Raw genomic sequence first — 24,583 nt, forward strand, 5'->3', positions numbered from 1 at the left:
TTTCAAAATAGGCAAAACGAATAAACATGCAAAGTTCAACGAGCTCCTGCGGCCATGTTTTTTGACGAATCAAATTTCTTTGAACAACTTTTCAGGGGAGCCCTCAAAGGTCATCCCTGTGAAATTTTGAAAATCTGATGAGCGGTTTCTGACAAGAAGATTTTTTAGGTTTTTACCATATATGGCCATGGCGGCCATCTTGGTTATGTGATCAAAAAAAATTAACAATTCTTTTGTCCCATGACCTAGGGATGCTCCACATGAAATTTAGTTGAAATGGCTCAATGGTTTAGTAGAAGAAGATGTTTACAATTGTTTACAGACAGACAGATGGACGGACGGAGGACGGACGGCCGGACGCCGGACGCTGAGTGATCACAATAGCTCACCTCGAGCTACGCTCAGGTGAGCTAAAAGGCAACAAGCGATAAAAACATGATTGAGTTTCTGTTATTCTATTAAAGTATTATTATTATTGTATACACAACCATCAATCAGGGAAATATATATTGATTTTTTTAATTTTGTCACCTAAAAACAATCACAAAACTTTTAGGTAACTTTTTAAATATTTTTTTTTAAATTGTTATTTATCAATATTAATTTATTATTAATGAATACTTAACATAATTAATTATAATATTAATAATGTCCACTTCAAATGGTACCTTTAGCTAGTACAGGGTTTGACTTGGTTACAGCACCATCCCGCGCAGGCTGGGCAAGTGTCGTCATGTTACTGGAGATGTTCAGATGATGCTCTATATGGTCTAGTCGCTCTAAGATGTTCTCCAATAGAACAGCATAGTCTTCTTCAGATCTGTCAACCAAAAATTGAAGACAAACCATAAATCAAAACAAACATAACAGAGGGCATACTCCTGCTCAAATGTTAAAGATTTAGTCAGTGAAAGTTCATGAACTCTTTCCCACATAAGCAGCAAAGTGACAATGGCGTGGGCAACCGGTGTAAAACCAGAACAGCTGCAAGAACTTGCAGTCTGTTCAGGTTTTATGCTGTTTGCTGCTCATAAGTAACTAAGGGTTGAAATGAAGCCTTTAAAACTTAAATTTAGTAAGAAAGGTCTTTAAATAAATGTAAATTTCAGAGGGACTACAAACGCGTCAAAATACGTATCTAAGTGGTAAAGGGTTAAGATCCTGAACACACATGTTTAGTGTTATTTCAATATATGTAGTGAATAATTATAGACATATGTCGTTGCATCCAAACATCAATCGAGTCAAAGAGCGACAATTCAGGCCCAAAGTCGCTCACCTAGCTAAGATACCAAGGAGTTGACTTGTTCTGTGCACTCCAAGATATCATTTGAACAAATGTTCTGACCAAGTTTCATGAAGATTGAACTATAAATGTGACTTTATGAGTGTTAACAAGTTTTAAATAGCCAAAAAGAGAAAATGTCCTGCACCCTGGCCGCCATGTTTTCAAGAGACCAGAACCATTATGATTTTCGAAATTATCCAAAATATCATTACAAACAAGAGGGCCAAGATGGCCCTAGTTTGCTCACCTGAGAAGAGTGTGTTCATTGAATTTTTACCATATGTATTGGGCTGTTTGTAAAACATGCATGCCTGCATATGGGGCTGTCCTTGTTATATAAGACGTTTGACCTAGTGACTTGAACATTATGTTTGGTCATCTGCCAGTCATGATCAATGTAACTATGAAGATCATGAATCTAGGCGTAAGTATTGTCAGTAAATATCAAGAAACTATTAATTGTTTTGAGTCACTGTGATGTTGATCTTTGATGTAGTGATTTGAAATTCAAAAGGGGTATTTTTATAATCATGATCAATGTACCTATGAAGTCTTTATCCTAGGTGAAAGTGTTTTTGAGTTATCATTTGAAAACCAATTTTTGTATTTTGCATCACTGTGACTGTCACCTTTGACCTAGCGACGAGAAGATCAATAGGGGTCATTGGTGAGTCATGATCAATGTAGCCAAACAGTTAGCAATTTACATTCCAAACCTTAATTTGGTATATGTAGCTGTATATTTTAGAACCCTTTATCAGCAGTAGCATATATCCATTGTTAATGTCTTTTTAAACACAGCCTGTTGACCAGAGCTCACACACCAACAAATTACAGCAAATGTTATTCCTGATCCCATACATTAACTTCATAAACAATCAATGTGTATCCTTCAGCACGACTCATTCCTTCCTCTCTCTCATAATCAATATTAGGCATCAATTGGTTAATATCAAATTGAGTTGTGTGTGTTTGTTCTTGTGTACTTGTAGATTTGAGAGCACATATGAACTGTAGTGTCCTAGTCTGATAACAAAATAATTGTATAGTGTTTTTCATAGTTGACGTGTTAAGATTTTAAATTACAAAACAAACAAATGAATTACATTCCATCTTGCATCATTTCAAGGTCAGCCCACTGTTAGTCTGTCTGGAAATTGTCAATTTAGTGCTTTGTGTTTAATTACCAAAACAAAAAAAAACTTTAAACCAGAAACATCTTAAAACAAGGGACAAATTGTCACAAAACCAGGTTTTCATTGTGAAAAAAAAAAATCTGATAAAGGGAGAAAACTCAAACTGAACTTTTGAAATGAACAAACAAATTAACCCCCTTTGTAAGTTTGTTTTAAAAAAAAATCTATTTTAGTCTTGGCGACCTTGACATTGGAGATATTGACGTGATTCTTTGTGCGACACACCGTCCCATGATGGTGAACAAATGTGCCAAATGATTTTAAAATCTCACAATGAATGACATAGTTATGGCCAGGACAAGCTCATTTATGGCCATTTTTGACCTTTGAACTCAAAGTGTGACCTTGACCTTGGAGATATCGACGTAATTATTTCGCGCGACACACCGTCCAATGATGGTGAACAAATGTGCCAAATGATTTTTTAAATCTGACAATGAACGACATAGTTATGGCCCGGACAAGCTTGTTCCGCCCCCGCGCAAGCCCGCCCGCCAGCCAGCCAGCCAGCCAGCCCGCCCGCATTCGCCAATCTAATAACCAGTTTTTTCCTTCGGAAAACCTGGTTACAAAGACGCAATGATTATAATGCACACATGTCAGATGGATAACAAAGTTATAAGATGATCAAAACATCAACATGATAAATTCCTTTTTTGATTGATTTAATAAGAAAATTCTATCAACTTGACTATTATATTGTTTCATGATCCTAGGCGTAAGCTTTCTTGAGTTATCATCCAAAAACCATTTTACTGTGTCAAGTAACCGTGACCTTGACCTAGTGACCTGAAAGTCAATACGAGTCATCTGCAAGTCATGATCAATGTACCTATGAAGTTTCATGATCCTAGGCATAGGCCTTCTTGAGTTATCATCTGGAAACCATTTTTGAAAAACACTGTGACCTTGACCTTTGACCTAGTGACCTGAAAATCAATATAGGTCATCTGCGTGTCATGATCATTGTACCTATGAAGTTTCATCATCCTAAGCATAAGGGTTCTTGAGTAAAACAATTTTACTATTTTGGGTCACCTCAATGAACCTATGAATTTCATGATCTTGGCGTAAGCGTTCTTGAGTTATCATCCAAAAACCATTTTTCTAAGTTGAGTCACCGTGACCCTGACCTTTGACCTAGTGACCTGAAATCTATAGGGGTCATCTGCAAGTCATGATCAATGTACCTATGAAGTTTCATGATCTAGGCATAAGCGTTCTTGAGCTTTCATCCAGAAACCATTTTACTTTTCGGGTCACGTGACCTTGACCTTTGATCTAGTGACCTGAAAATCAATAGGGGTCATCTGTGAGTCACGATCAATGTACCTATGAAGTTTCATGATCCTAGGCATAAGTGTTCTTGAGTTATCATCGGAAACCATTTTACTATTCGGGTCACCGTGACCTTGACCTTTGACCTAGTGACCTCAAAATCAATAGGGTCATCTGCAAGTCATGATCAATGTACCTATGAAGTTTCATGATCTAGGCGTAAGCGTTCTTGAGTTATCATCCGAAACCATTTTACTATTTCGGGTCATATGACCTTGACCTTTGACCTAGTGAACTCAAAATCAATAGGGTTCATCTGCAAGTCATGATCAATGTACCTATGAAGTTTCATGATCCTAGGCCTATTGCGTTCTTGACTTATCATTCGGAAACCATCTGGTGGACAGACATACGGACAGACATGACCAAAACAATATACCCCTTCTTCTTCGAAGGGGGGCATAAAAATGTGACTTCCATAGTGTGCGATCACAAGGTTTGACCGAAACCATTTTGAACTCAACTCTTGTATCAAAAAAAAAACAAATGTTCTGACCAAATTCAGACAAAACATGGGCCAAAAATGTGACTTCAAGAGTGTAACGGTTTTCACTATATACATATAGAGAAAAATGCCCCGCCCACTGGCGGCCATGCTTTTTCAACCGATCCTAAGCATTTGTCTAACTCGTCCAAGATATCAATAAACCAATGTTTTGACCTACTTTCATGATGATTGGGCCAAAAATTGTGACTTCTAGAGTATTTACAACGTTTCTCTATAGCCAAATAGGGAAAACTGCCACTATATACATATAAAGAAAAATGACCCGCCCACTGGCGGCCATGTTTTTTCACCAATCTGGACCATTTTCGAACTCATCCGAGATATCAATAAAACCAATGTTTTGACCAACTTTCATGATGATTGGACAAAAATTGCGACTTCTAGAGTGTTTTACAAGGTTTCTCTATAGCCAAATAGGGAAAACTGCCACTATATACATATAGAGAAAAATGCCCCGCCCACTGGCGGCCATGTTTTTTCACCGATCTGGACCATTTTGGAACTCGTCTGAGATATCAATTACATCAATGTTTTGACCACCTTTCATGATGATTGGCAAAAATTGTGACTTCTAGAGTGTTTACAAGGTTTCTCTATAGCAAATTAGGAAAACTGCCCCGCCCACTGGCGGCCATGTTTTTCAACAGACCGGAACCACTTTTGAACTCAATCAAGATATCATTACAACAAACATTTAGACAAAGTAACATGAAGATTGAACATAAAATGTGACTTCTACAGTGTTTACAATGTTTTCCTTTTTTTGACCTAGTGACCTAGTTTTTGACCTGGCACAAGCCAGTTTCAAACTCGGCCAAGATTTTATTGAGGCAATGCTTCTGACCAAGTTTCATGAAGATGGGACAAGAAATATGGCCTCTAGAGTGTTACGAGCAAATGTTAACGGACGGACGGACGACGGACAAAGACCAGTCAGAAAAGCTCACCTGAGCAATCTTGCTGCCATGTTTTTTAACAAACCGGCACCATTTTCGAGCTCCAAGATCATCATGTGATTTCTAGAATGTTAACAAGCCTTATAAGGAAAAACGCTCGCCCCCTGGCAGCAATGTTTTTCAACCAACCGAAACCATTTTATAACTCATCCAAGATATCATGGAGACAAATATTCTGACCCAGTTTCATAAAGATTGTACAATGGATGTGACCTCTAGAGTGTTAACAAGGTTTTAATAAAGCCATGTAAGGAAAAATGCACGGCCCCTGGTGACCATGTTTTTTTAAACAACCGGAACCATTTTGGAGCTCATCTAAGATATCTTTCGGACAAATCTTCAGACCAAGTTTCATGAAGAGCGGACAATAAAATTAATGTGGCCTCATGAGTGTTAACAATGTTTTACTATAGCCATATATAGCAATATAAGAAAAATGCCCCGCCCCATGGCGGCCATGTTTTCCAAGCAACTGTGTCCATTATCAAACTCTTCCAAGATATCATTCAGACAAATCTTCTGACCAAATTTCATGAAGATCGGACAATAAATGTGACCTCTAGAGTATTAACAAGGCAAATGTTGACGCTGTACAATGCACGACGGACAAAAGGCGATCACATTGTGCTCAGGTGAGCTAAAAAAGTGATGGTGGGCTACAGATCTGTAAACAAGACACTAAGCAGACTTATATAACTAAAATAAACTTCATATTATTTATATTACAAATAACCATCAACTTTTTTTGGATCAGCAAACAGGCAGAAAAACTTCATTTGATCATACAAAACTTAATTGGAAGCACTGATTAGCCAGAAATTGAAGAAAGAAAGCCCTCTTCGATGAAGCAATTTTTATTACCACAATACATGTGGTAATTAAAAAGATAATGTAAGCTCAAAATTTTAAACAAGAGCTGTCAGAGGACAGCGCGCGTCCGACTATTCGAGTGCTTGACAGTATAACGTAAGCCATCATGGAGAGGGGGGTATAATGTGGGTGTGTGGTCCTTTAATAGATGATCTTCTTTTTTAAAATTTAGGGGGGGGAGGGGGGGGGGGATTCTGGGGTGAGGAGGTGGGGGGATAGTTGAGTGGAGTCAATTGTGGTATGTCAGGAGTGTTGTTTTGTCAAAGTATTATAAAAATCTGATCATAAATAAAGAATTTATGGCAATGTAACTAAAGTAGTATGCATATTCTGAGTGAAAAAAGGGGTCATTATTCTTACAAAATGCTTGATACAGTTGTCTGCTCTGTTTGTAGATTGGAGTCATGTTGGTAAAGAAGTATGCAAAATATTAAAGCAATATGTCAAGGGACATTGAAAATATTAGAGGTGGTACGCAAACTTCAACATTTGCACGCTAACGGGAACGCTAACGCTGGACGCAAGGGTGAGTAGGATAGCTCCACTATATATATTTCATATATAATAGTCGAGCTAAAAATAAGATGATAATGCTTCATTTTAAACCCTTATGTATTATCAATAACCCTAATAATTTATTAACACTTTATTAACAATAAGCATCATTACATTATCCGCTGTATTCTTCACACACTGTGCATAGAAATATAACTGTTTTCAGCAAGCATAAAGGACACTTGTATTTTTTTCTTTCCTTTTTTAAACAGGCCACCATCTTTGTCCCATTATGAAACCATTAGCCTATTAGTATTTTAAATATTACCATAAGCAGTGAAGCGGCCAGCATACGGACCATCCACAACTCCGTCATTGTCCCTGGCAAGGGCTCTAATGTAACGCTCGCTTAATCGTATAACTTCATTCTGCAACACAACCATGCAATAGATAGACCTTGTTGCAATAGTGAGACAAAAAATTTATTTTTTGGGGAAATTTGGGTTATTTAATCATATTGGGAATTGTATCAACATTTAGCTTTGGGATTGGGTCTGTTTAAAGGGGCCTGTTCACAGATTTGGCATTTATTGAAGTTTTTTATTAAATCATAAATGCTTATATTGATAAATATAAACATTTGATCTAAAAAGCTACAGTAAAACAAGAGGGCCTCAAAGGCCCAAAGTCGCTCACCTGAGATAACAAGATATAATTGGGACAAATTTTCTGACCAAGTTTCATGAAGATCGGAAAATAAATGTGGCCTCTAGAGTGTTAACAAGGTTTTACTTTGCAATATAAGGAAAAATGCCCTGCCCCCCAGCAGCCATGTTTTTCAACCAACGGGCATCATTTTTGAACTCGATAATTATTGGGATGAACCTTCTGACCAAGTTTCATGAAGATAGGACAGTAAATGTGGCCTCTAGAGTGTTAACACGATTTTACTATAGCCATATAAGGAAAAATGCCCCGCGCCTCGGAAGCCATGTTTTTCAAGCAAACTTAATTATTTTCAAATTCATCAAAGATATCATTGAGACCAATCTTCTGACCAAATTTCATGAAGATTGGACAATGACAATAAATGTGGCCTCTAGAGTGTTAACAAGGTTTTACTATAGCCATATATAGCCATATAAGGAAAAATGCCCCGCCCTGGTGGCCATGTTTTTAAAGCAACCAAAACCATTTTCAAACTCATTCAAGATATCATTGCAACCAATTCTTCTGACCAAGTTTCATGATGATCGGAAAATAAATGTGACCTCTAGAGTGTTAACAAGGTTTTACTATAGCCATATAAGGAAAAATACCCCGTCCCTGTGGTGGCCATGTTTTTCAACCAACCGGCATCATTTTCGAACTTGTCCAAGATATATTGGGATGAAACATCTGACCAAGTTTCATGAAGATAGGACAATAAATGTGCCTCTAGAGTGTTACCAAGATTTTACTATAGCCATATATACATAGGACATAAGATAGGACAATAATGTGGCCCTCTAGAGTGTTAACAAGATTTTACTATCGCCATATATACATGTAGCCATATAAGGAAAAATTCCCCACCCCTTGGCAGCCATGTTTTTCAAGCAAAGGTGACTATCTTTAAACTTATCCAAGATATCATTGGGACAAATCTTCTGAGCAAGTTTCATGAAGATCGGAAAATAAATGTGGCCTCTAGAGTGTAACAATGTTTTACTATAGCAATATAAGGAAAAAATGCCCCGCACCCTGGCGGCCATGTTTTTCAACCAACTGGCATCATTTTCGAACTCATCCCAGATATTATTGGGATGAATCTTCTGACCAAGTTTCATGAAGATCAGACAATAAATGTGGCTTCTAGAGTTTTAACAAGATTTTACTATAGCCATATAAGCCATATAAGGAAAAATTCCCTGCCCCTTGGCAGCCATGTTTTTCAAGCAAACATTACCATTTTCGAACTCATCCAAGATATCATTGAGCCCAATCTTCTGACCAAATTTCATGAAGATGGACATAAATATGGCCTCTACAGTGTTAACAAGGCACCTGTTGACGCCGCAACGACTGACGACGCACGACGGACAAAAGGTGATCACAAAAAATCACCATGAGCACGTTGAGCTCAGATGAGTTAAAAAAAAAATAACAAAAGAAGAACAAGAGGGCCAAGATGGCCCTAGTTCGCTCACCTGAGAGGAGTCGGTTCATTCAATCTTTACCAAACGTCAAACTTGACCTAGATATTGTCCAGACAAACATCCTGGTCAGTTTCATCATTATTGAACCAAAACTCTGGCATATGGAGTGTTTGTTTTTTTGTAAGATTTGACCTGGTGACCTATATTTTGAGTGACCCCCCCTTACAAACATCAGAGTTTGCTTACAAAAAATAAATATTATGACCAAGATTCATAAAATCTGAAACAAAATTGTGACCCTCTAGAGTGTTACCAAGGATTTTGTATAATATAATGAAAATTTGGACAATCTAATGGCAATAATTATGGCATTTCATAATGTGATATATATAAAACCAATATTTGTACCAAGTTTCATGATGATTGGGCCAAAAATGTGATTTCTAGAGTGTTCACAAGCTTTATTTACTATATAAATATAAGAAAACTGCCCCCCCCCCCCCGGCAGCCATGTTATTGAACTGACCGGAACCATTTTCGAACTCAACTCTCATATCAAGGGAAACAATGTTCTGACCAAATTTCATGAAAATTTGGCTTAAAATGTTACTTCTAGAGTGTTCATATGTTTTAAGTATATACATATAGAGAAAATGCCCCGCCCACTGGCGGCCATATTTTTTTCACCGATCTGGACCATTATTGAACCGTCCGAGAAATCAATAAAACCAATGTTTTGACCAACTTTCATGATGGCAAAAATTGTGACTTCTAGAGTGCACACGTTTACAAGGTTTCTCTATAGCCAAATTATAAAGGAAAACTGCCCCCCCGGCAGCCATGTTATTCAACTGACCGGAAACATTTTCGAACTCAACTCTCATATCAAAGAAACAAATCTTCTGACCAAATTTCATGAAAATTGGGGCCAAAAATGTGACTTCTAGAGTGTTCACATGTTTTCACTATATACATATAGAGAAAAATGCCCCGCCCACTGGCAGCCATGCATGTTTTTTCACCCATCTGGACCATTTTCGAACTTGGCCGAGATATCAATAAAACCAATGTTTTGACCAACTTTTATGATGATTGGGCAAAAATTGTGACTTCTAGAGTGTTAACAAGGTTTCACTATAGCCAAATAAGGAAAACTTCCCCGCCCACTGGCGGCCATGTTTTTCAACTGACCAGAACCGCTTTTGAAATAGACCAACATATCATTAAGGCAAACATTTTGACAAAGTGACATGAAGATTGGGCATGAAATGTGACTTCTACAATGTTTACAAGGTTTTTTTTTTTTTTATACCTAGTGACCTAAATTTTGACCCAGCATGCCAGTTTCGAACTTGATCGAGATATCATTGGGACAAATCTTCTTACCAAGTTTCATAAAGATCGGACATGATATGTGGCCTCTAGAGTGTTTTCAAACCAAATGTGGACAAAGGACGGACGGACGGAAGACGGACAAAGACCTGTCACAAAAGTTCACCTGAGCAATCAGGTGAGCTAAAAAGTAACCCTCAACTTGGCTCGAACCACTGACAACTGGAGTAAAAGTCTATCGTTTAGACCATTCGGCTATCCGTGCTCATAGATTAAGCGATCTATTTATACTTTATATAAGTAATCCTTGTAATATCACAAACTATAACAACAACAACAACAGAACTCACCAAATTATTCTATCATTTCGCGTTGCAACTCTTTATATTTTTCATGTTTTTATATCGTCAAAAGATGCATACAATGGATATTTTAGAGCATAGTAAATGTTCAGTACATGTATTCAGTTTTTTTTTTGGCCCGATTTTATAGCCGAAATTCGGCTATGTTCCCAATCCCAAAAAGTATACTTTTTTCCCAAAATGTGGAAAAAAAAATCCCAATTTCCAAAAAAAAAAAAAAAAAAAAATTTTTTTTTTTATTTTTTTTTTAAGAAAGAAGTCTAATGCGTATTTTATCTCAATTTCAATTCAATTACATCTAACAAAGTATTATATGATTTTGTTCTTTAAATTTGAATGATTATAAAGAGTTATATCAAATTTAGTATTTCCCTAATCAGTGGACTTTTCATGTGGAAAAAACGGCTAATGAATTTATTTTCCCAATTTCATGAAAATGCCGATAAAATTCCCAATTCCAAAGCCATGGGCTATCTTCCCAAAAAGTGGAAAAAAAACCTGTAGTATTACTGTTTCCTCACAAATATCACAACTACAACGAAATTGTGCAAATCTGAAATCAATAATTTTCTATATTGTCAATTTACCAAAACGTGAAAGGCCCCTTTAACACACCCATAGATATGCGATGAATAGGCTTATCTTAACACACATAGTGAGTAATACTGAAATCAGTGATTTTTTTTTGCTTTTACATGTATTTGTACAGCCTGTGCCATTTGAATTGGGGAATATTAACGCGATAAACCATGAAGTTAGGAAAAATAGCGCGATAAACCATGCAATTGGGAAAAATTAAGCATTATAAATATGATTATAAGTAACAGAATTAAAATTGTTTTTAAGTGCATGTTCAGGTTTTTTTCTAGTCATTTTGGGAAAAGGAGTCTGGTCAAATTGGGATTGTTTTAATTGATAAAAGTGGCAAATTTGGGAATTATTTATCAACAAAAAAGACTAATTTAAATCTATATATTTTGCAGGATGTTAAAATAAAAGTTGAGATCTAGAGTTAAGAAATCATAAGTCATAAGAGACTTCTTTCTTAAAAAAAAAATTTTATTTTTTGAAATTGAGCTTTTTTTGGAAAATTTGGTAAGCTTTTTGGGGAAAAAAGTTGATTTTTGCGATTAGGTAGCAGCCAAAATTCGGCAGTAATTTTTAGCAAGAAAAATCACTGGAAATATATCTAATTTTGCCATTTAATGCACACTTTCAAACATTAACCTGGACACAAACTCAACAGGTATTTGTATGCATCCATCAACATGGGCCCAGTGGAGTGAATTGGAGCTTGGTACTTGCTCTCATAACATTTGTTGTAAAAAATGTATTGATCTGAGTTTGTATGAATATGATTATGTAAATTTTAATCCCCAACTGTATACCATTTATGTAAGATGGTATTCACTAAAATGATAAAATATGTAAATTTACATTTGGCATTGAATTCTACCCCTGCATATTCATTTCATTAAATCAAGATCTAATCCCATTTCAGATGCTTACAGTCCACAGAAAAATGTACCCGACGAAGTATTTCAAGACTCATGATCAATGACCTTAAGATAAAGCCTATTTAAGATTTCTCCATTTTGTAATTCTCTCCTTGTACTTAAACAGTGACCTTTATTTGGATTGAGAGTGCATTTGATAGGGTTTCATTATACAATTTTAATTTATAGTCTACCCTACATGTATATCTGTACTGGTTTGATTGCAGACTGAATATATATCTGGAACGTTGGCTCCAATTTCTCCACAATAATTTTTAAGTCTCTTTCTTTAGACTATAGGAAGTCTAGATTAAGCCATCATGCTAAGATTGCAATATTCAATGTGCTTTAAAAATGAAAAAGAAAAAGACAAATAACACCTATAAATAACAGGGTGCTGCATTCAAAATCGCATATGACCTGAGTGGAAGTCTTATCAGTTTAATTCATTGGCCCATTAACCCCCATTTGAGTAACCCTTTCGCCCATAAGAAGCAAAGGGAAAATGGCTGTGTGCAAACAAACAAAAAAAACAGAACAGCCTGAGTAACTCGCAGTCTGTTCAGGTTTTATGCTCTATTCTGCTCATCCAGGGTTGGAAATGAAGGCTTTAAATCTTGAATTCAGTAAGAAAGATCTTTAATTAAATATAATTTTCTAAGGGACTACAAATTCATCACAATACATATCTACATATAAGTGGTAAAGCTGGGTTAAGTCCTTATGAAGGTCAACGTCAAGGGAAATTCAGGTCAGGTGATGTGAGTGTGCTGAGAGTTGAATGTAAGTATCAAAGCTATGTAGTAGTTTAAATTGATATGCCAATATGCAAAGAGTCCATTTGAATTATTATACGCCGCCAAAGGCGGAGGATATAGAATTTGCTTTGTTTGGCCGTCCGTCTGTCCGTCAGTGAGTTAGAGTTCACGTGGAAAGTTTGGGTTTATTTATTTTATTTGATCAAACTTTAAATAGTCACATATGCAAAATTAAATTCATGATACTGAAGAAAAATGTTTGTGTTTATAAATTCTTGAGCTCTTTTATCCTAAATATTTCCCAGAATTTGCTTAAAATGGAATATACAGGATTATCGAGTAATGAATAGCAATGGAAAAAGAAGTACATGTGTAAGTATGCAGTAATTGATAGAATCAGGTTCATAGGGATGTATTGGGGAATTGATCGGGTCGGGATTAAACGTATCTATGTGAGAAAGGGTTAAACAATTTAAAAATGTTGTTATCAATGACTTTATAGCTGTGTTTTTTCTTGAGGAGTCATAATCAAAATAATGTTATACATTAATGTAAACAAAAATAAAGTATGAATGGCGCTGCCCTACCTAACCTACCAATAACGGCCCCCGGGCGTCTGAAAAAATTTCTGTGGAAAGCGCTGTTGTGTTAAGTTTCAAAGATATTATCAAAGCTTTGTAGGAAGCACTATTGATGTAAGACAAAACATGTCATTTTGGGTTAACTTTGTACAGACAGAAAAAAAAAAACAGACAGGCCAATGTCTATATACCACTCACTATCTGTAGATGCTGTGGGCTTAAAAATGTGTTCCACAATCACAATAAGGCCAAATAAAAAAATAGTCTTGGTTCAGGGAACATGGCCAGAAAAATGTAGGAGGGTAGGTAGGTTTTTCTTTTTTTTTTTTTTTTTTTTTTTTACCAGTCGACTGATTTCAGGGTGAAAAAGGGTCAGTTAATGCACCCATGATTGTTTAAAACACTGACCAAATTATTAACATTGCACATGTGGTATTTAGTCGTTGTATATTATTCAATATTCCTAGCTCTTTATGCACTTCTTCAGGGCTAGCGCTGGCCCAAAATTTCTTTGAGCCAACCATTTTTTGTTTGTCTGTCTGTAATAGTGTGACCTTCATATTCAAAAGTGAACAAGCCATCTTTATCAGTCTCTGGTGTTTGGGGTGTGACCTTCAGAATTTTTTTCATCATGAGACCTGAGTCTCCGACAGGTGCTCAAGAGTCTGAATAGTGGCTGTCAAAAGGAGGGTAACCTCAGAATAGCACAAGTCTTTCTTCTGGTACATTTTTTTATAAAATGGCAATGGGTTTGAGCGCATCGCACAGGAAGTGAGCAGTGTACATAAATTTGAATGTTGCTATTGGTTTGTACAGGCTAAGGGCGTCACAGTACATTGATTTTGATTCATTATCAAAGCGAAGCCAATTGTTGTCAAGTTTCCATGACTCTTGGAATGCTCTAGTGTTTTGTGTTTTAATTTATTTTTTTATGACTCTTTTTCGTCCAACGACGCTTTAAGGTTAAAGACGCCATGTTAGCGACTGTAGAGACAAAGTGGTTAATTCCATTTTTATAGTAGACTAGATGAATGACTCTTCCTATGTGTTAAAAATATGAAACTTTAATAACAATTAAACCGCGCGTGTTTTTCACATTTTCATTTGATTAAAATACGCTGCTGTCAGTTAGCATAGTGTGCGAGTAAAACAAACAAATTAATTAATTATCATCTTTTCATTTGATCGGAAATTGACAGAAAGTTGTAACATCATCGACATAGAACTAATTATTTAATTATCACTTTTAAATTCAGATCAATAGACAGCTTGGAAATAATTAAATTATTGTCAGGCTTCTTTTCATTTTTAATCTTTAATAATACGACATTTGCGACCGGCCGCTATTTTGTTTGCAGACGACAATTTTAACTGTGTATTCAAAGTGCACAGTGTCTGCGCATGAATTACCGAATATTACTCCATAGCTCCACCCATTTTTACATTTCATTCAACAACGTTATTTCATGTGTAAGCGAGCTCAATGTTGATTGGCCAGCTAGCATGCACACTTCAATAACAATAAGGTCAAGCAATGTCTCGTATACAGGTGCAGACCGGTTTTTGTTCACTGTTCAAATTGCGAACACTTTCATTGAAACAAAGAGAAAAATATAGAAAAACCAATCCAGGTTTAAATGGTGGCTGTTTTCAATGAAATTTTACGAGATTTTAGCATTTTCGCCATCAGATTTTTTTCCATGGACCAAAAAATCGTAAGGGTCGGGGGCAAAAAATAGGGTCGGTCGGGTTCCCTGAACCAAGACTATTTTTTTTTTGGCCTAATTACAACTATGGATGCTGGTAATTACCACAGGTGTTAGGCACATTGTAAATTCACTGAAATACTATCAATATGTCATAAAACAACATGTTTCAGTGAATTTTTCACGCACCCAACGCCTGTGGTAGTTACATGTACTATAAAATGTAACGTTTTTTTACTTATGAAAAAGACACTTGAGCTGATTATTCTAAAGGCAAGAAGTGACGCAGGCCTTTTACAGCTGTGTCTGTAGGTCAATTTAAACGGACCTTTTTCCCCAAAGCAAAAGTGTAACAAAAATCCAAATTTGAAAAAATAGATATTCCCGATTTAAAAAAACTGAAAAAAAATAGAAGTGTCTTATGATTATTATATCTCACTTTTATTTCAATTACATCTAACAAAGTATATAACTATAATTTACATGATTTTGTTCTTATAATTTAAATTATTATAAAGTTTATACATTATTTTAAAGAGTTATTTTAAATGACATGTACTTCATTCAAATCAGTGGACTTTTTACGCAGAAATTCCAAATGCCTCAATTGCATTTTCCCTTTATGGAAAAATAAAGCCCCAGTTGATACAACCCCATACAATGTACCTTTAGTCGTCCACTGTCATGATTGCTAACAATGCCAATGTTGATGTTCACAATCAGTAGACCCCACAGCACCAGCGCAACGAGCAACAACAAGAGCCACTGTCGGCGCGGTAACTTGAACAATTTACACGCCATCTGTGGTACCTCAATACTGTACAGAAGCTGCGTAGGTATTGCCTTACATATTTATCTGCAATTAACCATTAAAACAAGTAAATATTGTGTAATAAACATCGAATAAACACTCTTGCAAAACAAGCTGACATTTCTGATGAAATCAATAAGCCTCTTTCTTTCATTGTCATGTAACCAACAATTAGTTTAAAGTAATAGTAAATACATCTATTTATTATAGCTCATTTTATAGAAAGCCTTGGGCTTATTTGAAACAATCTCAAGTCTGGTTCCTGGGACTAGAACCAGTAATTTGTTTCAGGGCCCTCGTTTGACCGTATTTGGGGCCGAGGCCGAATTTTTTTTTTTACTTTTATACCTATGTTGCTAGCTGGTATCTTGCTATGAACTTTTGATTAAATGTATATTAATGTACATTACATTAAAATATAGCAATTTTAAGTGTTGAATGGTTGTTGAAGAGATCTTCTAAAATTCCCCTTTTCGCCCAAAACGACGCGAAATTTCCCCCTTTGAGGGCCCCGGCCCCAATCCCCCAAAGTGTAGCAAGGGCCCTGCGGTTTCTATGGGGGAAATCTCAAGAGCACTCCCACAGCGGGGAACGAACCCATGGCCACCTGATTGCTAGGCAAACACGATGTCCCACACCACTGTGACTTAGCCTCTGTTAAGTCACTGCATTTTGTTTGTTTAATTGGAAACAAAAAGCTATATAGAACCTACTGCCAAGAAATATTTTCTTAGGGCACAGGAACTGTGCTATGCTGTCTTTAAAGCCACACACCTTATTTGGCATAGTAAATTTAAGTATGATTACAAAACATATTTTATCTATGCCAATTAGAATATATCTGGTGGTTACAAGGTATAAATCTGTCTTTTTTGTGCTTTTAAACTTAAAAATAATCGCGTTTGTCAAAATGGACGTATATACGTCTGGAAATCTGACTTTCGGTTTTAAAAGTGGGACCCTTTGAAAAATAATAAATAACTTCCTAACTAAGCTATAGATTTAATTTTTTCTATGTTAATTAGAATATATCTGGCGGTTACAAGGTATAAATCCTTCTTTTTTGCGCTTTAAAACTTAAAAACTATCGCCAGAGTTAAAATGGATGTTTATGTTTAGAAATCCTACTGTCGGTTTTAAAAGTGGTACCGTTTAAAAAGTATTAATTACTTGCTACATGTAACTTGGCTATAGATTTTATTCAATCTATGCCAATTAGAATATATCTGGTGGTTACAAGGTAGAAATCCGTCTTTTTTGCTCTTTAAAACTTGAAAATAATTGCGTTTGTCGAAATGAATGGACGTATACCTCTAGAACCTACTTTCGGTTTTAAAAGCGGTACCGTTTGAAAAACTATAAACTACTTGCTAACTAGGCTATAGATTTCATGACAATTTTGCACAATTTGCATTTATATGTATTGATTAACATGTATTTTATTTCAAAGTCAGAGGCAAGGTGTGTGGCTTTAAAGATGGATATACAAAATGGAATTACAAATATTAATTATATTGTTTATGCAAGGTACCTACACGCCAAATATGTAAGAGATAGGTACAATAGTGAAGTCACTATGAGAAACGGTAGCAAAAGAGTGACGGAAGGAAGTCTATTATTAGCCTCGGTGACCTCGACCTTAACCCCAGTGACCTCAAACGTAGAGGTCCATGCAAGGTACCTACATGCTAAATATGAAAGCGATTGGTAAAGTATAGAAGGCGCTATGAGAAACGGTAGCAAAAGTGTGACGGAAGGAAGTCTATTATTAGCCTCGGTGACCGGGACCTTGACCCCAGTGACCTCAAACCTCATCAAAAGGTAGAGGTACATGCAAGGTACCAACATGCCAAATATGAAAGTGATTGGTAAAGTTTTGAAGGCGCTATGAGAAACGGTAGCAAAAGTGTGATGGAAGGAAGTGTACTACTAGAAGGGAGTGTACTACTAGCCTCTGTGACTTCGACCTTGACCCCAGTGACCTCAAACCTCATAAAAAGGTAGAGTTCCATGCAAGGTACCTACATGCCAAATATGAAAGCGATTAGTAAGGTATTGAAGGCGCTATGAGAAACGGTAGCAAAAGTGTGACGGAAGGAAGTGTATAACTAGCCTCGGTGACCTTGACCTTGACCCCAGTGACCTCAAACCTCATCAAAAGGTAGAGGTCCATACAAGGTACCTACATGCCAAATATGAAAGCGATTGGTAAAGTATTGAAGGCGCTATGAGAAACGGAAGCAAAAGTGTGACAGAAGGTAGTGTATTATTAGCCTCGGTGACCTTGACCCCAGTGACCTCAAACCTCATCAAAAGGTAGAGGTCCATGCAAGGTACCTACATGCCAAATATGAAAGCGATTGGTAAAGTATTGAAGGCGCTATGAGAAACGGTAGCAAAAGTGTGATGGAAGGAAGTGTACTACTAGCCTCGGTGACCTTGACCCCAGTGACCTCAAACCTCATAAAAAGGTAGAGTTCCATGCAAGGTACCTACATGCCAAATATGAAAGCGATTGGTAAAGTATTGAAGGCGCTATGAGAAACGGTAGCAAAAGTGTGACGGAAGGAGGTGTATAACTAGCCTCGGTGACCTTGACCCCAGTGACCTCAAACCTCATGAAAAGGTAGAGGTCCATACAAGGTACCTACATGCCAAATATGAAACCAATTAGTAAAGTATTGAAGGCGCTACGAGAAACGGTAGCAAAAGTGTGACGGAAGGTAGTGTATTATTAGCTTCGGTGACCTTGACCCCAGTGACCTCAAACCTCATCAAAAGGTAGAGGTCCATGCAAGGTACCTACATGCCAAATATGAAAGCGATTGGTAAAGTATTGAAGGCGCTATGAGAAACGGTAGCAAAAGTGTGACGGAAGGCAGGAAGTAAGGAATAACCGAACTACAAACTGGCAACTATATGCTCCACCGAAAATATTTTCGGGGAGCATAAAAATTACAGAAAGACGTATAAAAATAACAAAAACACATACCTGATGCTTTGTCGAATGCTATTCTTACAACTAAACAATTATTACAGTAAGGTGATAGTGAATAGATACCGTATAATTGTGTCTTCTTTTCTGATAGATAATCCGAAATGTGCACTATTAATAAGGTGATTTTTTAATTTAAAAAAAGATGCACATATTCAAATATTAGTGTTTTTGGCTAGTTTCACTTATTGTGTTTTAAGGGACTCTCACCTATAACTAGATAGTCCTAAATGTAGCTATTCACTTATTCATCATCATGACATCAAAAAACACGAATTCCTTAAATTACATTAATGTTGATATTTTGAGCAATGTATCAAAGGAAACATTTAATGATTTATATAAAAAGGTGATTTTCAATTATTTTCGCTATCAAGTCTTTTCCATGAATGTAGTTTTATTGTACTTTTTTCATATAAAACATGTTGCCTATGTTTCGGATGATTGTTTCGGATGGTTGTGTTCTCAAGTAAATTTTGAATAGGCGTATTCAATCCCACCATTCATATTTTGTGAGAAACATACACTTGATTTGCTCAAACCAGCTCTTCAAATAGTTTCCATAATTCATCTTAAAGCTACAGACTCTCTGGGTTGCTGGGAATTGCAGCTTGTAAATGCTTTTTATGCCCCACTTCGAAGAAGAGGGGAATATTGTTTTGCTGTATGTCGGTCGGTCAGTTAGTCGGTAGACCAGTTCAGTTATGATCAATAACTTGTGAATGAATTGACCAATTGGCTTGATACTTCGCATGTGTATTGTGCCTTTGCCAGTAGACGGCCCCTATTGGGGTCATGAGGTCCAAGGTCATGCATGGTCACTGTCACACTTAGTGTGAGTTTGTTTCCAATCAATAACTTGTCAGCTGACTCACTCCTTGGCTTAAAACTTCCCATGTGCCTTGTCCTTTGACACTACATGACCCCTATTGAAATTGGAATCACTAGGTTAAAGGTCAAGGTCACTGGCGCAATAAGTGTGAAAATCATTTTCTATCAATAACTCGTCAATGAAGTCACGTATTGGCTTGATACTTCACATGTACATTGGCCTTGGACAGTACATGACCCCTTTTGAAATCTGGGTCAGTAGTTCAAAAGTGAAGGTCACTGTGACATTAAGTGTTAAATTTGTTTCCGTTTGATATGTCATCAAAGGATTGAGTGATAATCCTCATACTGTGCAGATGCATTGACCTAAGGTTTTTTCTGCTATGTAAAAAAGGCTGTTAAACAGACTCAATCCCTAAGCAAACGGACATGATCCCAAATTGAAATTTAAAACAAAATCCCCATTCCTCCCCAAAAAAAAGAGAGTGTTTTGTTATTGTTTTTTTAGAAAGAAGTGTCTTATGACATAGGATTATTAGAATCTTTATCTCATTTTTTTTTTTACAATTTAGAAAAATAAAACCATAATTTTTATGATTGTAATCCTAAATGGCCAGGAAAACACTTGTTGTGTCAATATTTGTTGAGAAAAAAATCAGAATTTGGTCCTTTTTGTCTATAAAAAATTCCCAAATTTGCCACTTTTATTGATTAAAAAAATCCCAATTTGACCAGACTCCTTTTCCCAAAATGGCTGGAAGAACCCCTGGACTTGGACAGTAAACAAGGGCTGTTTGTAAAACATGCATGCCCCCCATATGGGCTGTCAGTTGTAGTGGCAGCCATTGTGTGAATACGTTTTTTGTCACTGTGACCTTGACCTTTGACCTAATGTAAGTTATCATCCGGAAACCATTGTACTATTTCGAGTCACTGTGACCTTGACCTAGTGACCAGAAAATCAATAGGGGTCATCTGCCAGTCATGATCAATGTACCTATGAAGTTTCACGATCCTTGGCGTAAGCATTCTTTAGTTATCATCCGGAAACCATTTTATTATTTCGAGTCACTGAGACCTTGACCTTGTGACCTAACAAGAGCTGTCAGAGGACAGCTCGCTCGACTATTCGAGTGCTTGACAGTATAACGTAAGCCATCATGGGGAAATTGTTCATATTCAATAATTTATTAGAAGATCTTTCAAAAATAAAAAAAGGAAAAATATAAAAAAAAATTGTAGGGGGGTATGGGTGGTGAGAGGAGGGTATAATGTGGGGTGGGGTAATTTATTAGATGTTTAAATAAAAAAATTGGGGGGGGGGGATGGGGCGTTGGGGGGAGTGAGAGAGGGGTATAATGTGGGGTGTAGTAATTTATTTGATGTTTAAAAAAAAAAAATTGGGTGGGGGGGTGCGGGGGTAGGGGGGGTGGTAGGTGAGAGGGGGGGTATAATGTGGGGTGTGGTAATTAATTAGATGTTTAAAAAAAAAATTGGGGGGGGTGAGAGGGATTTTTGGGGGGGTGGGGGTAGGGGGGAGTGAGAGGGGGGTATAATGTGGGGGTGTGTTAATTTATTAGATGTTTAAAAAAAAAACTTTTTTTTGGGGGGGTGGGGGGAGGCAAATATAAAAGCAATATGTCAAGGGACAATGAAAAAAATAAATGATCTCACACTGACATGAACAAATATCCTCTATTTATTAAACATGAAATTTAAACTTATTGCATTTGTTTCCCTGTATATAAGAAAGATATAATAGTGTATTACCTCCTCTGTCCTGCTTATATTTATATTAATCAACAAAATTAAACATTAACACAATATTTAATATACAAAATATACAAAAAAATCTCATATTCTGATAATATTTTTACTGATCCACTTTATTTTACTCAAATGATGATGTTTCATTGGACTGATAATTATAGATTTAGGATTACAGACCAGTTGCTTCAGTTATATTGTTCAGAGTTCGCCCTGTTGGCCGCGTATGCGTTATTGAGTTATCCAAAAACCATTTTACCATTTCGAGTCACCATGACCTTGACCTTTGACCTAGTGACCTCAAAATTAATAGGGGTCATCTGCGAATCATGATCAATGTTCCTATCAAGTTTCATGATCCTAGGCCCAAGTGTTCTTGAGTTATCATCCGGAAACCACCTGGTGGATCGACAGACCCACCGACCGACATGTGCAAAGCAATATACCCCCTTTTCTTCGAAGGGGGGCATAAAAATCAAGTGTCAAGGCCCTGTTTAGGGGGGCATCTGTCACCGACCGTAGAGCTCTTGTTTTATTATGCCCCCCTTTGAAAAAGAGGGGGTATATTGCTTTGCACATGTCGGTCGGTCTGTCGGTCGGTCCGACCCTCCACCAGGTGGTTTCCGGATGATAACTCAAGAACGCTTGTGGCTAGGATCATGAAACTTCATAGGTACATTGATCATGACTTGCAGATGACCCCTATTGATTTTGAGGTCACTAGGTCAAAGGTCAAGGTCACGGTGATCCGAAATAGTAAAATGGTTTCCGGATGATAACTCAAGAACGCATATGCCTAGGATCATGAAACTTCATGGGTAGATTGGTCATGACTCGCAAATGACCCCTATTGATTTTGAGGTCACTAGGTCAAAGGTCAAGGTCACGGTGACCAGAAATAGTAAAATGGTTTCCGGATGATAACTCAAGAACGCTTTTGCCTAGGATCATGGACTTCATGGGTAGATTGATCATGCCATGCAGATTATCCCTATTGATTTTGAGGTCACTAGGTCAAAGGTCAAGGTCACGGTGACCTGAAATAGTAAAATGGCCTTCGGATGATAACGCAAGAGCACATATGCCTAGAATCATGAAACTTCATAGGTAGATTGATCATGACTCGCAGATGACCCCTATTGATTTTGAGGTCACAAGGTCAAAGGTCAAGGTCACGGTGACCCAAAATAGTAAAATGATTTTCGGATGATAACTCAAGAACGCTTTTGCCTAGGATCATGACACTTCATAGGTACATTGATCGTGACTCGCAAATGACCCCTATTAATTTTCAGGTCACTAGGTCAAAGGTCAAGGTCACAGTGACAAAAAACATATTCACACAATGGCTGCCACTACAACGGACAGCCCATATGGAGGGCATGCATGTTTTACAGACAGCCCTTGTATAAACTTGCTGCCTGGAATCCAGAAAGCACTTTAAACAGTAAAATGAGCCACAAAAATATCATAATTTGTACAAAAATTTAATTAATAGGCTCCTTTTGTACAAATTAAAACAACATTTAGGTAACCAGACCTAATTTAATTACATGTATTAAACATTTATTATTCCAAGTTTCAAACACATCAGCTGTTCCAGAAAATGTTTACATTTATGGAATGGAAAACACTGAGATATTCTGAATTCAAAATTTATAAAAAGTTTATTTCTCCCAAATATTTATGTAAAGTAAAGACTGCAACAATTTATTGTGTATGGTTTGTTAACACCATACATGTATACAAATCAACCTCAAGCAGGGAAATAACTGTCAAATAACACTTTTATGCACTATAACTTTCAGTTGCCAGACTGTGAACTTGCCAGTATGCGACCAGACAATTGGCTTAAAAAAAAAGTGCATTGTTAACTTTTCTCTTTAACTCTTTCCTTTGCTAAAATCGTTTATTCAAAACTTCCTTCTTTCAGTTTGAAAACTGTTCTTGTTTTGAGTACATTTTCTATGCAAAAGACTATAAATTTGATATTTATGCTAAGAGGTATTATGTTCGTTGTAATGTAATCAATTTATTTTTTAAGATGTACTCAGGAGAAATTATTTTTACTGTACATGGTTTTTGCCTTTACCAGGAAGAATTTTGAGCTGTATGTATGCACTTAGACTTAAAAGTTCAAAGCATATCAGAAGAACTAAGCTTCCACTAGCTTTTAAAAGTTGGAAGCCCTAACTTTCATGGCTTAAATTTTAAAAGTCACAGTCATAAAATCTGGAAATTTTACTTTAATTTAAGTTTTTTACTAAGGATGGAAAGAAATGTTTTGTCTTGTTTTGTTTTTGATTCATTGTTAAAATACATCGAAATGAATGCAATTCTTGAATAGTGTGTTCCTACAACATTAAATCTGGAGTCAACTATTTCATGTTTCCAATAAAACCAATTTTGACTTCATGCGTGCCCTTTACCAGATCACATGTGTTGTCTTTTGGAATAGATGGGAGAATATTGAAAATGACAGGTTACCAAGCATAACAGAGATTTTCAGCGATTAATGTCAATTTTTTACCTGCAGTTTTGTGTGAGCAGCAATATACAGTACTCACAAAACTGATTGTGAAACTCACAGTTTGCGAGTGAGTGCGTGATTATTTTCTAGCCCTTGTAAGCAGGCAACAAATAGCAAGCAAAATTTAAATGAGAATATTTGGTTAGTTAATTATTCAAATATTTGGGATCTGTAGTATATCGAGGTACGTGAACATGATCTTAAAATTTACCAAACTTTTATTTTATGATTTCCGGTGTTTTATAGAAAAATATCAGTGAAATAAAAGTGGTATGTCATTATTTCAAACAGTGAAAAATATCGATATTTTTCACTGTTTTACTGTGAAATGACGTCATTTTTTCAACGAAATGACATAATAAATCCAGCGAAATCATCCAGTTAAACACTATTACAATGAAAATTAATAGTGAAAAAGAGCATAAAATAAAAAGAAAATTTGTTGGATTCGATGGAATATCGATTTTAATTCACTTGTGATCATAAGAAATACATTTTATATTATATGATCACTCGCAAAATAAAATCGATATTCCATCGAATCCAACAAATATCCTCTATTTATCTTGAACAAAGCTGCTAAAACATGTTATGAAAACATGCAAAAGTATACATGAACATACAG

General features: G+C 36.4%; 2 protein-coding genes across 4 annotated transcripts in view; one reads left to right on the top strand and one right to left on the bottom strand.

Annotated features, from left to right (window-relative positions):
- Positions 1-674: 674 nt before the first annotated feature.
- On the bottom strand, positions 675-18,863 carry LOC127848145 (alpha-1,6-mannosylglycoprotein 6-beta-N-acetylglucosaminyltransferase A-like). Its single transcript, XM_052380446.1, has 4 exons — positions 18,828-18,863; positions 15,691-15,880; positions 6,980-7,079; positions 675-820 (listed from the first exon to the last, which is right to left on the bottom strand). The coding sequence occupies exons 2-4, from the start codon at positions 15,823-15,825 to the stop codon at positions 780-782; spliced, it is 276 nt and encodes a 91-aa protein (XP_052236406.1). The 5' UTR covers positions 15,826-15,880; positions 18,828-18,863; the 3' UTR covers positions 675-779.
- A 4-nt stretch (positions 18,864-18,867) lies between these two features.
- LOC127848146 (tRNA wybutosine-synthesizing protein 5-like) overlaps positions 18,868-24,583 on the top strand; it is a 60,502-nt gene continuing 54,786 nt past the window's right edge. For 2 of the 3 annotated variants that reach the window (XR_008034382.1, XM_052380447.1), the window contains exon 1: positions 19,073-19,179. Coding sequence is in view for 2 of the 3 variants with exons in the window: in XM_052380447.1 (XP_052236407.1) it covers positions 19,087-19,179 (93 nt within the window). In the remaining variant the exon portion in view is untranslated. Of the gene's footprint in view, positions 18,953-19,072; positions 19,180-24,583 lie in introns of those variants that run through there. The other variant, XM_052380448.1, reaches the window with a different exon arrangement.

The sequence above is a fragment of the Dreissena polymorpha genome, chromosome 10, assembly GCF_020536995.1.
Source record: "Dreissena polymorpha isolate Duluth1 chromosome 10, UMN_Dpol_1.0, whole genome shotgun sequence".
Lineage (NCBI taxonomy): Eukaryota > Metazoa > Mollusca > Bivalvia > Myida > Dreissenidae > Dreissena > Dreissena polymorpha.

What these genes read in the sequence shown, in the direction of transcription:
- LOC127848145 (XM_052380446.1), bottom strand. Translation starts at nt 15,825, where the DNA reads ATGGCGTGTAAATTGTTCAAGTTACCGCGCCGACAGTGGCTCTTGTTG. An exon ending in ATGACAGTGGACGACTAAAG is followed by an intron (nt 7,080 to 15,690) that starts GTACATTGTATG and finishes GTTGTGTTGCAG; the next exon opens with AATGAAGTTATACGATTAAG. An exon ending in TGGCCGCTTCACTGCTTATG is followed by an intron (nt 821 to 6,979) that starts GTAATATTTAAA and finishes TTTGGTTGACAG; the next exon opens with ATCTGAAGAAGACTATGCTG.